A 15,284-nucleotide genomic window follows, 5' to 3' on the forward strand; every position below is an offset into this window, starting at 1 on the left:
GAAGCTGTGGCTGCAGCCCAGCACCACAGGGTCAGTGAAAACATCACAGCACACAGGGCAGGACATGTCGTCCTCCAGGGTCCAGGTGGCAGCCATGATGGAGAGATGTGTGCTTGTCCTGAGCTGGTGTACCTACCGTAGGGTGGCTGGGCTAGGGACTGATGACGCTGTCTGGAATGCTGGCAAACTGGTCCAGTGTTTCGGTGTTGATTTGCTCCACTTAAAGGGTGAGGAATGGAATGGAAATAAATTAAATATGTACTTTTATTGAACATGACATCAATAATTATGGAATTCAATCATGACACTTGTTCTCAGTAAATTAATTAACAGCAAAGAATAGATCTGCTCCAGACAAAGTTCCAAAATACACATTGGTGTCACAGACGTCAATGTCACCACTGGAGGTGAGGCTGTTCACCTCAATTTACAAAACAATAGACAGACAAAACCAATACACAGGAGTCACTGTGACAGACTTTACCAATACAGACGCTTCAGTATGTGATCAAGAAATAGAATCAGCAGGTTATATGCTCAGTGAATAGGTGCCACAGTCACAGACACCTTCTCAGGGCAGATCCTCAGCACTCCAGGGTCAGTGCCATCAGAGTTGAGACAGGGAGAGAAGTAAGGGAACAGTCTCTCTGTGAACCTGTGTTCGAACGTATAGATGAGTGACATGTCACTGGAGTCATAGAAAGAGAGCTCTCCTTTCTCATAGTCCAGCTTGACCATGATCCTCTTGGGCTTCCTCTTCAGAACCAACGGGTACCCAGGGGGCTGTTCCAGCGCTATACTGCTCCCCGTTCCACATCCCCATCGCCCAGATCCTGACCTCTGGGCTGACCATCACATTGCCTTTCCGGGCTACACCCTCTTTGGCCACGCCCAGAGTCTAGGCATTCTTAGGCTCCACCTCCACCTCCCAGCTGTGAATGCCCGAGCAGAAACCCACAGAGCTTAGCACGCTCACTGAGCTGTCGATTCGCTCAGCGTTATCAGGCACAGGCTGGGACACCCGTATGTCGCTCATCTCCAGGAGGCTGACAAAGCTCAATGTTGACAAGAAACACTTTATTAAGAAATGTCATGAATAAACAATAAACTATTAATAAATCATGAATAAATCATGCCATTCATGAACATAAAAGTATTTAATTGTTGTATTGATACACATTTATAAGCATGATTATTCATAAGCATTTAGAACAAGTCTTACAGAATATTAACTCAAATGCTGAGTAATCATCACCTTTTTTGTTTATCTTGCCATTTGACACACACCAAGAAAATATGACTTGTGATATTATATAGGACAAGAATTGTTCCGTTCACATATACATCCATGTATAGAATATACATCAATATATCAAATATACATCAATATATCAAATATACATCCATTGTGTTAATTAATAGAAAGTGAGACATATGAATGCTTCAGCAATGTCTCCTCTAAAGAAAATACATATTGTAATCTACAAAACTTTATCACCAACATCATGAACCAATGAGACTTTGGCAGGGCATATCTTTAGTGGCTCAGCATTGCGGCCGCTGTCACTCACACAGGGACAGAAGTAGGGCAACAATGGCTCTTTAAACTTGTCCCTGAATGTATAGATGAGTGACATGTCAGTGGGGTCATAGAAAGTCACCTCTCCCGCATCATAGTCCAGACACACTCTGACCCTGTCATGTTTGTCATTTATTATCATGTCTTGTCCCTGTGCTCCCCATTCTATTCGTTTCCCTCTGCTGGTCTTATTTGGTTCTTTCCCTCCTTCTATCCCTCTCTCTCCCCCTCCCTCTCTCACTCTCTCGCTCTCTCTTCTCTATCGTTCCGTTCCTGCTCCCAGCTGTTCCTATTCCCCTAATCATCATTTAGTCTTCCCACACCTGTTCCCGATCCTTTCCCCTGATTAGAGTCCCTATTTATTCCTTTGTGTTCCGTTCCTGTCCCGTCGGTTCCTTGTTTAGTATTCACCATGCTGTGATTGTGTTTCGCCCTGTCCTGTCGTGTTTTTGCCTTCATCAGATGCTGCGTGTGAGCAGGTGTCTCTGTCTACTACGGCCTGCGCCTACCCGGCGACCTGCAGTCTGTGGCCGCTTCTCTTGTTATTCCCCTCTACAGACTAGAGGATTTCTGTTATTCCCTGTTTGGACTTGAATAAACTCTGTTTCTGTTAAGTCGCTTTTGGGTCCTCTATCACCTGCATGACAGAAGGAACCGACCAAGGAATGGACCCAGCGACTTCAGACGCTCGTTACACTGCCGTCGAGATCCAAGGAGCCATGCTCGGCAGACACGAGCAGGAATTGTCTGCTGCTCGCCATGCCGTGGAGAACCTGGCCGCTCAGGTTTCCGACCTCTCTGGACAGTTCCAGAGTCTACGTCTCGTGCCACCTGTTACTTCCTGGCCTGCCGAGCCTCCAGAACCTAGGGTTAATAACCCACCTTGCTACTCCGGGCAGCCCACTGAGTGCCGCTCCTTTCTCACGCAGTGTGAGATTGTGTTCTCTCTCCAACCCAACACATACTCTAGAGAGAGAGCTCGGGTTGCTTACGTCATTTCACTCCTTACTGGCCGGGCTCGAGAATGGGGCACAGCTATCTGGGAGGCAAGGGCTGATTGCTCTAACAAGTTCCAGAACTTTAAAGAGGAGATGATTCGGGTTTTTGACCGTTCAGTTTTTGGTAGGGAGGCTTCTAGGGCCCTGGCTTCCTTATGCCAAGGTGAACGGTCCATAACGGATTATTCTATTGAGTTTCGCACTCTTGCTGCCTCTAGTGAGTGGAACGAGCCGGCGCTGCTCGCTCGTTTTCTGGAGGGACTCCACGCAGTGGTTAAGGATGAGATTCTCTCCCGGGAGGTTCCATCAGATGTGGACTCTTTGATTGCTCTCGCCATCCGCATAGAACGACGGGTAGATCTTCGTCACCGGGCTCGTGGAAGAGAGCTCGCATCAACGGTGTTTCCCTGCTCCGCATCGCAACCATCTCCCTCCTCTGGCTTTGAGACTGAGCCCATGCAGCTGGGAGGGATTCGCATCTCGACTAAGGAGAGGGAACGGAGGATCACCAACCGCCTGTGCCTCTATTGCGGAGTTGCTGGACATTTTGTTAATTCATGTCCAGTAAGAGGCCAGAGCCCATCAGTAAGCGGAGGGCTACTGGTGAGCGCTACTACTCAGGTCCCTTCATCTAGATCTTGTACTACTATGTCGGTCCATCTACGCTGGACCGGTTCGGGTGCTACATGCAGTGCCTTGATTGACTCTGGGGCTGAGGGTTGTTTCATGGACGAAGCATGGGTTCGGAAACATAACATTCCTTTCAGACCGTTAGACAAGCCTACGCCCATGTTTGCCTTAGATGGTAGTCATCTTCCCAGTATCAAATTTGAGACACTACCTTTAACTCTCACAGTATCTGGTAACCACAGTGAGACTATTTCTTTTTGATTTTCCGTTCACCGTTTACACCTGTTGTTTTGGGTCATCCCTGGCTAGTATGTCATAATCCTTCTATTAATTGGTCTAGTAATTCTATCCTATCCTGGAACGTTTCTTGTCATGTGAAGTGTTTAATGTCTGCCATCCCTCCCGTTTCTTCTGTCCCTACTTCTCAGGAGGAACCTGGCGATTTGACAGGAGTGCCGGAGGAATATCATGATCTGCGCACGGTCTTCAGTCGGTCCCGAGCCAACTCCCTTCCTCCTCACCGGTCGTATGATTGTAGTATTGATCTCCTTCTGGGGACCACTCCTCCTCGAGGTAGACTATACTCTCTGTCGGCTCCCGAACGTAAGGCTCTCGAGGATTATTTGTCTGTGTCTCTTGACGCCGGTACCATAGTGCCTTCTTCTTCTCCGGCCGGGGCGGGGTTCTTTTTTGTTAAGAAGAAGGACGGTACTCTGCGCCCCTGCGTGGATTATCGAGGGCTGAATGACATAACGGTTAAGAATCGTTATCCGCTTCCCCTTATGTCATCAGCCTTCGAGATTCTGCAGGGAGCCAGGTGCTTTACTAAGTTGGACCTTCGTAACGCTTACCATCTCGTGCGCATCAGAGAGGGGGACGAGTGGAAAACGGCGTTTAACACTCCGTTAGGGCATTTTGAGTACCGGGTTCTGCCGTTCGGTCTCGCCAATGCGCCAGCTGTTTTTCAGGCATTAGTTAATGATGTTCTGAGAGACATGCTGAACATCTTTGTTTTTGTCTATCTTGACGATATCCTGATTTTTTCTCCGTCACTCGAGATTCATGTTCAGCACGTTCGACGTGTTCTACAGCGCCTTTTAGAGAATTGTCTCTACGTAAAGGCTGAGAAGTGCTCTTTTCATGTCTCCTCCATTACTTTTCTCGGTTCCGTTATTTCCGCTGAAGGCATTCAGATGGATTCCGCTAAGGTCCAAGCTGTCAGTGATTGGCCCGTTCCAAGGTCACGTGTCGAGTTGCAGCGCTTTTTAGGTTTCGCTAATTTCTATCGGCGTTTCATTCGTAATTTCGGTCAAGTTGCTGCCCCTCTCACAGCTCTTACTTCTGTCAAGACGTGTTTTAAGTGGTCCGGTTCCGCCCAGGAGCTTTTGATCTTCTTAAAGAACGTTTTACGTCCGCTCCTATCCTCGTTACTCCTGACGTCACTAGACAATTCATTGTCGAGGTTGACGCTTCAGAGGTAGGCGTGGGAGCCATTCTATCCCAGCGCTTCCAGTCTGACGATAAGGTTCATCCTTGCGCTTATTTTTCTCATCGCCTGTCGCCATCTGAGCGCAACTATGATGTGGGTAACCGTGAACTGCTCGCCATCCGCTTAGCCCTAGGCGAATGGCGACAGTGGTTGGAGGGGGCGACCGTTCCTTTTGTCGTTTGGACAGACCATAAGAACCTTGAGTACATCCGTTCTGCCAAACGACTTAATGCCCGTCAAGCTCGTTGGGCGTTGTTTTTCGCTCGTTTCGAGTTTGTGATTTCTTACCGTCCGGGTAGCAAGAACACCAAGCCTGATGCCTTATCCCGTCTGTTTAGTTCTTCTGTGGCTTCTACTGATCCCGAGGGGATTCTTCCTTATGGGCGTGTTGTCGGGTTAACAGTCTGGGGAATTGAAAGACAGGTTAAGCAAGCACTCACGCACACTGCGTCGCCGCGCGCTTGTCCTAGTAACCTCCTTTTCGTTCCTGTTTCCACTCGTCTGGCTGTTCTTCAGTGGGCTCACTCTGCCAAGTTAGCTGGTCATCCCGGTGTTCGAGGCACTCTTGCGTCTATTCGCCAGCGCTTTTGGTGGCCGACTCAGGAGCGTGACACGCGCCGTTTCGTGGCTGCTTGTTCGGACTGCGCGCAGACTAAGTCGGGTAACTCTCCTCCTGCCGGTCGTCTCAGACCGCTCCCCATTCCTTCTCGACCATGGTCTCACATCGCCTTAGACTTCATTACCGGTCTGCCTTTGTCTGCGGGGAAGACTGTGATTCTTACGGTTGTCGATAGGTTCTCTAAGGCGGCACATTTCATTCCCTCGCTAAACTTCCTTCCGCTAAGGAGACGGCACAAATCATTATTGAGAATGTATTCAGAATTCATGGCCTTCCGTTAGACGCCGTTTCAGACAGAGGCCCGCAATTCACGTCACAGTTTTGGAGGGAGTTCTGTCGTTTGATTGGTGCGTCCGTCAGTCTCTCTTCCGGGTTTCATCCCCAGTCTAACGGTCAAGCAGAGAGGGCCAATCAGACGATTGGTCGCATACTACGCAGCCTTTCTTTCAGAAACCCTGCGTCTTGGGCAGAACAGCTCCCTGGGCAGAATACGCTCACAATTCGCTTCCTTCGTCTGCTACCGGGTTATCTCCGTTTCAGAGTAGTCTGGGTTACCAGCCTCCTCTGTTCTCATCCCAGCTTGCCGAGTCCAGCGTTCCCTCCGCTCAAGCGTTTGTCCAACGTTGTGAGCGCACCTGGAGGAGGGTGAGGTCTGCACTTTGCCGTTACAGGGCACAGACGGTGAGAGCCGCCAATAAACGCAGGATTAAGAGTCCAAGGTATTGTTGCGGCCAGAGAGTGTGGCTTTCCACTCGCAACCTTCCTCTTACGACAGCTTCTCGTAAGTTGACTCCGCGGTTCATTGGTCCGTTCCGTGTCTCCCAGGTCGTCAATCCTGTCGCTGTGCGACTGCTTCTTCCGCGACATCTTCGTCGCATCCATCCTGTCTTCCATGTCTCCTGTGTTAAGCCCTTTCTTCGCACCCCGTTCGTCTTCCCTCCCCCTCCCGTCCTTGTCGAGAGCGCACCTATTTACAAGGTACATAAGATCATGGACATGCGTTCTCGGGGACGGGGTCACCAATACTTAGTGGATTGGGAGGGTTACGGTCCTGAGGAGAGGAGTTGGGTTCCGTCTCGGGACGTGCTGGACCGTTCACTCATCGATGATTTCCTCCGTTGCCGCCAGGATTCCTCCTCGAGTGCGCCAGGAGGCGCTCGGTGAGTGGGGGGTACTGTCATGTTTGTCATTTATTATCATGTCTTGTCCCTGTGCTCCCCATTCTATTCGTTTCCCTCTGCTGGTCTTATTTGGTTCTTTCCCTCCTTCTATCCCTCTCTCTCCCCCTCCCTCTCTCACTCTCTCGCTCTCTCTTCTCTCTATCGTTCCGTTCCTGCTCCCAGCTGTTCCTATTCCCCTAATCATCATTTAGTCTTCCCACACCTGTTCCCGATCCTTTCCCCTGATTAGAGTCCCTATTTATTCCTTTGTGTTCCGTTCCTGTCCCGTCGGTTCCTTGTTTAGTATTCACCATGCTGTGATTGTGTTTCGCCCTGTCCTGTCGTGTTTTTTTGCCTTCATCAGATGCTGCGTGTGAGCAGGTGTCTCTGTCTACTACGGCCTGCGCCTACCCGAAGCGACCTGCAGTCTGTGGCCGCTTCTCTTGTTATTCCCCTCTACAGACTAGAGGATTTCTGTTATTCCCTGTTTGGACTTGAATAAACTCTGTTTCTGTTAAGTCGCTTTTGGGTCCTCTATCACCTGCATGACAGACCCTCCTGGGCCTCCTCTTCAGAGTGAGACGGGTCCAGGGCATGGTGCAGGCGCTGTACTGGCCGCCGTCCCTCAGGGACAGGGCCCAGAACCCGTGGGCAGGGTTCACACTCAGGACCCCTTTCCTACTCACACTCTCTCTCAGGACCCCCCAGGTCCCATCTGGTCTTACCCGCCACCTCCACCTCCCAACAGTGACTGCCGGAACTGAAGTGGTCGGCCCCCAGCACGCAAACACACGTGTCACAGCGCTCTGGGTTGTTGGGGACGTGAGGCTTCTCTCCACTGACGCACACACTGGTCAGGTCATCTGAGAGAGATAGCCAGGGGGCCGCGGTGTTGGGGTCCAGAGTCACTGGGGCTGGGGTGAAACACAAACAGGTATGACTACAATGCTATATAACAATTTACATTTTAAAGTCTGGTACTCAGAGCATCTAGTGATCTGATAACCATTCATTTGCTCTGGTCTAGTACTCACTGTATTGCACCTTCTCCTGCATCTTCTCCCAGATCTTGAACCTTAGGTTGCCCAGGTGTTGGGCCATATCGATCAATGCCCCTGATACAGGCTCTGGATCCTGCAATGTACAGTTGGCCCTGAAGCAGAAAAAATACAGATGGAGTGGCTGTTGTAGTAAAGGACTGTAACCTCGAAGCAGGCCGAATGTGTTTGAAAATGTAGAACCTTACCTTACTTTGTTGTTCTTGTAAGCCTGGGGAAAGGACATAGTTGTGTGAGATAAAATGACCAAATTAGAAAATCTAATGTCTTGTATTTTAGGATGTGTATGTTTAAAGTAAGTGTCTCTGTACCTGGAGAAATGGCAGGTCGTTTGCCTCTATATCCTGTTCTATCTCTCTGATGTTGCTGGTCAAGGACGTCATCTTCTTGGCCAGGTGTTCAATCTTCTCTGCCATTATAACTGTCTTCGTGTCCACCTCCTCAGAGAGGGCAGACAGCCGGACAACTTCCTCCAGGCGCAGGAGTTGATGCAGCGCCACAAACTCATCTCTTATATTCCTTTCTGCTTGCTTGGCCTGGCTCTGAGGGTCAATAGGTCAAAGGGTCAGTGGGTGACCTCTCATACTTTCTGATACAATATGGAAATGGTTCATAGTGCAAAACTGTTGAAAAAGGCTAGGAAACCAAAATGTTTACAAAAAAGTCAACGTTATTTCTCTGTATAATTGTTTTTTCCATAGTACTTACCTTGATGTGTTCTGCTGTTTTCATGCAATCCTCCTTCAACTTTTGGAATGTCTCCAACTTCCTCCTCAGAGGGATGATAGATGCTTTCACTTCCTCCTGGCCACATACCGGAGGAAAATCTCAATTTCATTTCCTTGACTCCTTGTGTCCTCTCTCCTCACTTCCTTCTCGAAACCCACTGGATGAGAAAGTCAGAGGTCCCTCCCCTCTGACCTTCTCCTCCAATGGATTTTGAGAAGGAGGTGATGAGAGAGGACGAGATAAGTCAAGGGGTTTAGGCCACATACAGTTTCAGGTATTGAGGCGCCTGCGTGCTATTAAACACAACAGACAGAATTAATGTCAATGTATCATATTTTTTCTACCTACGGCGAAACCGTTTTGATTGACTCTCAGAAACTGCAAAGCCAACATTCATGCAAAACGCATGAGCTCATCTGACGCACAGATAAGAACACGAAAAAGAATAACACATTGCCAAATAACAAGACTAAGCAAACAGAACTATAGTTTCAGTGTAGTGAACCATTCCAATAAGGTGGAATTTTACATCAAATTTAAGTCATTTAGCAAACACTATTATCCAGAGTGACTGACAGTAGTGAGTGCATGCATTTCCGTGCTTGTCCTCCATGAAATCAAACTCACAACCCTGGCGTTGTAAGCACCTGCTCTATGAACTGTGCCACACGGGCTCATCTGTTTATCATAAATGACTTCCAGTACGTACTTACGGTAATTGGAGAACTACAGTAAAACAGTAAACACACTAATTACTGTAACACAACCAGACCCGCCTAGTGAAGTGACATGCAGTTTCTGGCCCTGAAATGACGTACAATACTAGCCATACCTTGAGTTCCTGAGCAGCCTCATCCACAGGGCAGAGCTGATGAGTCCTGTGTCTCCTGGAGGTCTGACACACCGCACACAGAGCCTCCTGGTCCTCCACACAGAACAACAACAACCTCTTCCCATGGAGAATGCACCTTTCATCCCCATCCGGTACCAACCCACTCCTCCCTCCTGACTCCCTCCTTCCCTGGCTCACCTTCTCCCCCTCCCTCGTCTCATCCTGCTTGGTGGTATTGTGGCTCCTCTCCCTCGCAAAGGTCTCCACGATGTTCCTCAGAGCCAGGTTACTGGGTGGAGCGTCGGTTAGGGAATGTTTGCGGCAGACGGGGCACTTTTTGATGACCTGAGTGTTCCAGTAGTTGTCCAGGCAGCTCCTGCAGAAGCTGTGGCTGCAGCCCAGCACCACAGGGTCAGTGAAAACATCACAGCACACAGGGCAGGACATGTCGTCCTCCAGGGTCCAGGTGGCAGCCATGATGGAGAGATGTGTGCTTGTTCTGAGCTGGTGTACCTACCGTAGGGTGGCTGGGCTAGGGACTGATGACGCTGTCTGGAATGCTGGCAAACTGGTCCAGTGTTTCGGTGTTGATTTGCTCCACTTAAAGGGTGAGGCATGGAATGGAAATAAATTAAATATGTACTTTTATTGAACATGACATCAATAATTATGGAATTCAATCATGACACTTGTTCTCAGTAAATTAATTAACAGCAAAGAATAGATCTGCTCCAAACAAAGTTCCAAAATACACATTGGTGTCACAGACAATGTCACCACTGGAGGTGAGGCTGTTCACCTCAATTTACAAAACAATAGACAGACAAAACCAATACACAGGAGTCACTGTGACAGACTTTACCAATACAGACGCTTCAGTATGTGATCAAGAAATAGAATCAGCAGGTTATATGCTCAGTGAATAGGTGCCACAGTCACAGACACCTTCTCAGGGCAGATCCTCAGCACTCCAGGGTCAGTGCCATCAGAGTTGAGACAGGGAGAGAAGTAAGGGAACAGTCTCTCTGTGAACCTGTGTTCGAACGTATAGATGAGTGACATGTCACTGGAGTCATAGAAAGAGAGCTCTCCTTTCTCATAGTCCAGCTTGACCATGATCCTCTTGGGCTTCCTCTTCAGAACCAACGGGGTACCCAGGGGGGCTGTTCCAGCGCTATACTGCTCCCCGTTCCACATCCCCATCGCCCAGATCCTGACCTCTGGGCTGACCATCACATTGCCTTTCCGGGCTACACCCTCTTTGGCCACGCCCAGAGTCTAGGCATTCTTAGGCTCCACCTCCACCTCCCAGCTGTGAATGCCCGAGCAGAAACCCACAGAGCTTAGCACGCTCACTGAGCTGTCGATTCGCTCAGCGTTATCAGGCACAGGCTGGGACACCCGTATGTCGCTCATCTCCAGAAGGCTGACAAAGCTCAATGTTGACAAGAAACACTTTATTAAGAAATGTCATGAATAAACAATAAACTATTAATAAATCATGAATAAATCATGCCATTCATGAACATAAAAGTATTTAATTGTTGTATTGATACACATTTATAAGCATGATTATTCATAAGCATTTAGAACAAGTCTTACAGAATATTAACTCAAATGCTGAGTAATCATCACCTTTTTTGTTTATCTTGCCATTTGACACACACCAAGAAAATATGACTTGTGATATTATATAGGACAAGAATTGTTCCGTTCACATATACATCCATGTATAGAATATACATCAATATATCAAATATACATCAATATATCAAATATACATCCATTGTGTTAATTAATAGAAAGTGAGACATATGAATGCTTCAGCAATGTCTCCTCTAAAGAAAATACATATTGTAATCTACAAAACTTTATCACCAACATCATGAACCAATGAGACTTTGGCAGGGCATATCTTTAGTGGCTCAGCATTGCGGCCGCTGTCACTCACACAGGGACAGAAGTAGGGCAACAATGGCTCTTTAAACTTGTCCCTGAATGTATAGATGAGTGACATGTCAGTGGGGTCATAGAAAGTCACCTCTCCCGCATCATAGTCCAGACACACTCTGACCCTCCTGGGCCTCCTCTTCAGAGTGAGACGGGTCCAGGGCATGGTGCAGGCGCTGTACTGGCCGCCGTCCCTCAGGGACAGGGCCCAGAACCCGTGGGCAGGGTTCACACTCAGGACCCCTTTCCTACTCACACTCTCTCTCAGGACCCCCAGGTCCCATCTGGTCTTACCCGCCACCTCCACCTCCCAACAGTGACTGCCGGAACTGAAGTGGTCGGCCCCCAGCACGCAAACACACGTGTCACAGCGCTCTGGGTTGTTGGGGACGTGAGGCTTCTCTCCACTGACGCACACACTGGTCAGGTCATCTGAGAGAGATAGCCAGGGGGCCGCGGTGTTGGGGTCCAGAGTCACTGGGGCTGGGGTGAAACACAAACAGGTATGACTACAATGCTATATAACAATTTACATTTTAAAGTCTGGTACTCAGAGCATCTAGTGATCTGATAACCATTCATTTGCTCTGGTCTAGTACTCACTGTATTGCACCTTCTCCTGCATCTTCTCCCAGATCTTGAACCTTAGGTTGCCCAGGTGTTGGGCCATATCGATCAATGCCCCTGATACAGGCTCTGGATCCTGCAATGTACAGTTGGCCCTGAAGCAGAAAAAATACAGATGGAGTGGCTGTTGTAGTAAAGGACTGTAACCTCGAAGCAGGCCGAATGTGTTTGAAAAAGTAGAACCTTACCTTACTTTGTTGTTCTTGTAAGCCTGGGGAAAGGACATAGTTGTGTGAGATAAAATGACCAAATTAGAAAATCTAATGTCTTGTATTTTAGGATGTGTATGTTTAAAGTAAGTGTCTCTGTACCTGGAGAAATGGCAGGTCGTTTGCCTCTATATCCTGTTCTATCTCTCTGATGTTGCTGGTCAAGGACGTCATCTTCTTGGCCAGGTGTTCAATCTTCTCTGCCATTATAACTGTCTTCGTGTCCACCTCCTCAGAGAGGGCAGACAGCCGGACAACTTCCTCCAGGCGCAGGAGTTGATGCAGCGCCACAAACTCATCTCTTATATTCCTTTCTGCTTGCTTGGCCTGGCTCTGAGGGTCAATAGGTCAAAGGGTCAGTGGGTGACCTCTCATACTTTCTGATACAATATGGAAATGGTTCATAGTGCAAAACTGTTGAAAAAGGCTAGGAAACCAAAATGTTTACAAAAAAGTCAACGTTATTTCTCTGTATAATTGTTTTTTCCATAGTACTTACCTTGATGTGTTCTGCTGTTTTCATGCAATCCTCCTTCAACTTTTGGAATGTCTCCAACTTCCTCCTCAGAGGGATGATAGATGCTTTCACTTCCTCCTGGCCACATACCGGAGGAAAATCTCAATTTCATTTCCTTGACTCCTTGTGTCCTCTCTCCTCACTTCCTTCTCGAAACCCACTGGATGAGAAAGTCAGAGGTCCCTCCCCTCTGACCTTCTCCTCCAATGGATTTTGAGAAGGAGGTGATGAGAGAGGACGAGATAAGTCAAGGGGTTTAGGCCACATACAGTTTCAGGTATTGAGGCGCCTGCGTGCTATTAAACACAACAGACAGAATTAATGTCAATGTATCATATTTTTTCTACCTACGGCGAAACCGTTTTGATTGACTCTCAGAAACTGCAAAGCCAACATTCATGCAAAACGCATGAGCTCATCTGACGCACAGATAAGAACACGAAAAGGAATAACACATTGCCAAATAACAAGACTAAGCAAACAGAACTATAGTTTCAGTGTAGTGAACAATTCCAATAAGGTGAAATTTTACATCAAATTTAAGTCATTTAGCAAACACTATTATCCAGAGTGACTGACAGTAGTGAGTGCATGCATTTCCGTGCTTGTCCTCCATGAAATCAAACTCACAACCCTGGCGTTGTAAGCACCTGCTCTATGAACTGTGCCACACGGGCTCATCTGTTTATCATAAATGACTTCCAGTACGTACTTACGGTAATTGGAGAACTACAGTAAAACAGTAAACACACTAATTACTGTAACACAACCAGACCCGCCTAGTGAAGTGACATGCAGTTTCTGGCCCTGAAATGACGTACAATACTAGCCATACCTTGAGTTCCTGAGCAGCCTCATCCACAGGGCAGAGCTGATGAGTCCTGTGTCTCCTGGAGGTCTGACACACCGCACACAGAGCCTCCTGGTCCTCCACACAGAACAACAACAACCTCTTCCCATGGAGAATGCACCTTTCATCCCCATCCGGTACCAACCCACTCCTCCCTCCTGACTCCCTCCTTCCCTGGCTCACCTTCTCCCCCTCCCTCGTCTCATCCTGCTTGGTGGTATTGTGGCTCCTCTCCCTCGCAAAGGTCTCCACGATGTTCCTCAGAGCCAGGTTACTGGGTGGAGCGTCGGTTAGGGAATGTTTGCGGCAGACGGGGCACTTTTTGATGACCTGAGTGTTCCAGTAGTTGTCCAGGCAGCTCCTGCAGAAGCTGTGGCTGCAGCCCAGCACCACAGGGTCAGTGAAAACATCACAGCACACAGGGCAGGACATGTCGTCCTCCAGGGTCCAGGTGGCAGCCATGATGGAGAGATGTGTGCTTGTTCTGAGCTGGTGTACCTACCGTAGGGTGGCTGGGCTAGGGACTGATGACGCTGTCTGGAATGCTGGCAAACTGGTCCAGTGTTTCGGTGTTGATTTGCTCCACTTAAAGGGTGAGGCATGGAATGGAAATAAATTAAATATGTACTTTTATTGAACATGACATCAATAATTATGGAATTCAATCATGACACTTGTTCTCGGTAAATTAATTAACAGCAAAGAATAGATCTGCTCCAAACAAAGTTCCAAAATACACATTGGTGTCACAGACAATGTCACCACTGGAGGTGAGGCTGTTCACCTCAATTTACAAAACAATAGACAGACAAAACCAATACACAGGAGTCACTGTGACAGACTTTACCAATACAGACGCTTCAGTATGTGATCAAGAAATAGAATCAGCAGGTTATATGCTCAGTGAATAGGTGCCACAGTCACAGACACCTTCTCAGGGCAGATCCTCAGCACTCCAGGGTCAGTGCCATCAGAGTTGAGACAGGGAGAGAAGTAAGGGAACAGTCTCTCTGTGAACCTGTGTTCGAACGTATAGATGAGTGACATGTCACTGGAGTCATAGAAAGAGAGCTCTCCTTTCTCATAGTCCAGCTTGACCATGATCCTCTTGGGCTTCCTCTTCAGAACCAACGGGGTACCCAGGGGGGCTGTTCCAGCGCTATACTGCTCCCCGTTCCAAAACCCCATCGCCCAGATCCTGACCTCTGAGCTGACCATCACATTGCCTTTCCGGGCTACACCCTCTTTGGCCACGCCCAGAGTCCAGGCTTTCTTAGGCCTCACCTCCACCTCCCAGCTGTGAATGCCAGAGCAGAAATCCACAGAGCTTAGCACGCTCACTGAGCTGTCGAATCGCTCAGCGTTATCAGGCACAGCCTGGGACACCCGTCTGTCACTCACCTGCAGGAGAATCCCAGAGATCAGTAGATCAGCGTGGGCTGAATTTACATCCAAGGTCACAGGGGCTGGGACAGAAAGAGTTTGAAGGTTAGACGGCCACCGGGTTAGATACATGGATGTTGGTACACTGTGTTGCTTGCTGTATGAACAGAACATGAGTCAGCAGTTTGTCACTGGGTCAGAAATCAGAACATTGGTCAACGGTTCATGGTTTGGCAATCAGAACATGCGTCAGCAGTTTGTGTTTCAGCAACCTTAACATGACTGAGCATTTTGTCAATGAGTCCGTCACAGTCATGGAAAAAGTAACCAATTGTCATACTAAAAGTAATTAAACCTTAACAGAAAATGACTCTATTAAAAGTGAGTCATCCTGTAAAATACTACTTCAGTAAAAGTATAGAATTATTTGGTTTTAAATATAATTAAGTATCAAAAGTAAATGTATTTGATAAAATATTCTTAAGTACCAAAAGTCAAAATAAAAGTGTAAATCATTTAAAATTCCTTCTATTAAGCCAAGCAGACGGCACTATTTTCTTGTTTTAATATACGGATACCCAGGGGCACACTCCAACACTCAGACAAAATTTTCAAACAAAGCATTTGTGTTTAGTGAGTCCGGCCAGAGGCAGT

The 15,284-nt window shown here is 47.9% G+C and overlaps 2 protein-coding genes across 3 annotated transcripts; both read right to left on the minus strand.

The window, feature by feature from the left end:
* Nucleotides 1–1,138: 1,138 nt before the first annotated feature.
* LOC124041368 (E3 ubiquitin-protein ligase TRIM35-like) lies at nucleotides 1,139–9,728 on the minus strand. Its single transcript, XM_046358881.1, is given in 8 exon segments — nucleotides 1,139–1,694; nucleotides 7,030–7,179; nucleotides 7,181–7,389; nucleotides 7,510–7,628; nucleotides 7,722–7,744; nucleotides 7,845–8,075; nucleotides 8,242–8,337; nucleotides 9,095–9,728. Coding segments are annotated over 8 exon segments (1,518 nt in total). The 5' UTR covers nucleotides 9,572–9,728; the 3' UTR covers nucleotides 1,139–1,481.
* An 884-nt stretch (nucleotides 9,729–10,612) lies between these two features.
* Nucleotides 10,613–13,717, minus strand: LOC124040804 (E3 ubiquitin-protein ligase TRIM35-like). Of its 2 annotated transcripts, none has more exons than XM_046357908.1 (6): nucleotides 13,431–13,717; nucleotides 12,380–12,475; nucleotides 11,983–12,213; nucleotides 11,860–11,882; nucleotides 11,648–11,766; nucleotides 10,613–11,527 (listed from the first exon to the last, which is right to left on the minus strand). In XM_046357908.1, exons 1-6 carry the CDS (start codon nucleotides 13,707–13,709, stop codon nucleotides 10,956–10,958), a joined length of 1,320 nt encoding a protein of 439 aa, XP_046213864.1. In that variant the 5' UTR covers nucleotides 13,710–13,717; the 3' UTR covers nucleotides 10,613–10,955. The 2 variants fall into 2 exon arrangements, with proteins under 2 accessions (XP_046213864.1, XP_046213863.1); XM_046357907.1 differs by having other exon boundaries at nucleotides 13,233–13,717.
* Between the last annotated feature and the right edge of the window lie 1,567 nt (nucleotides 13,718–15,284).

The sequence above is a fragment of the Oncorhynchus gorbuscha genome, linkage group LG08 (genome assembly GCF_021184085.1).
Source record: "Oncorhynchus gorbuscha isolate QuinsamMale2020 ecotype Even-year linkage group LG08, OgorEven_v1.0, whole genome shotgun sequence".
NCBI lineage: Eukaryota > Metazoa > Chordata > Actinopteri > Salmoniformes > Salmonidae > Oncorhynchus > Oncorhynchus gorbuscha.

Bases quoted from the DNA above. Each gene is read 5' to 3' on its own strand.
- LOC124040804 (XM_046357907.1), bottom strand. From the start codon at position 13,709: ATGGCTGCCACCTGGACCCTGGAGGACGACATGTCCTGCCCTGTGTGC. The intron at 12,476-13,232 runs GTATGGCTAGTA...GTATGTGGCCAG, and splicing joins AGGCTGCTCAGGAACTCAAG to GAGGAAGTGAAAGCATCTAT. The intron at 11,528-11,647 runs GTGAGTACTAGA...GTTTCACCCCAG, and splicing joins GCAGGAGAAGGTGCAATACA to CCCCAGTGACTCTGGACCCC.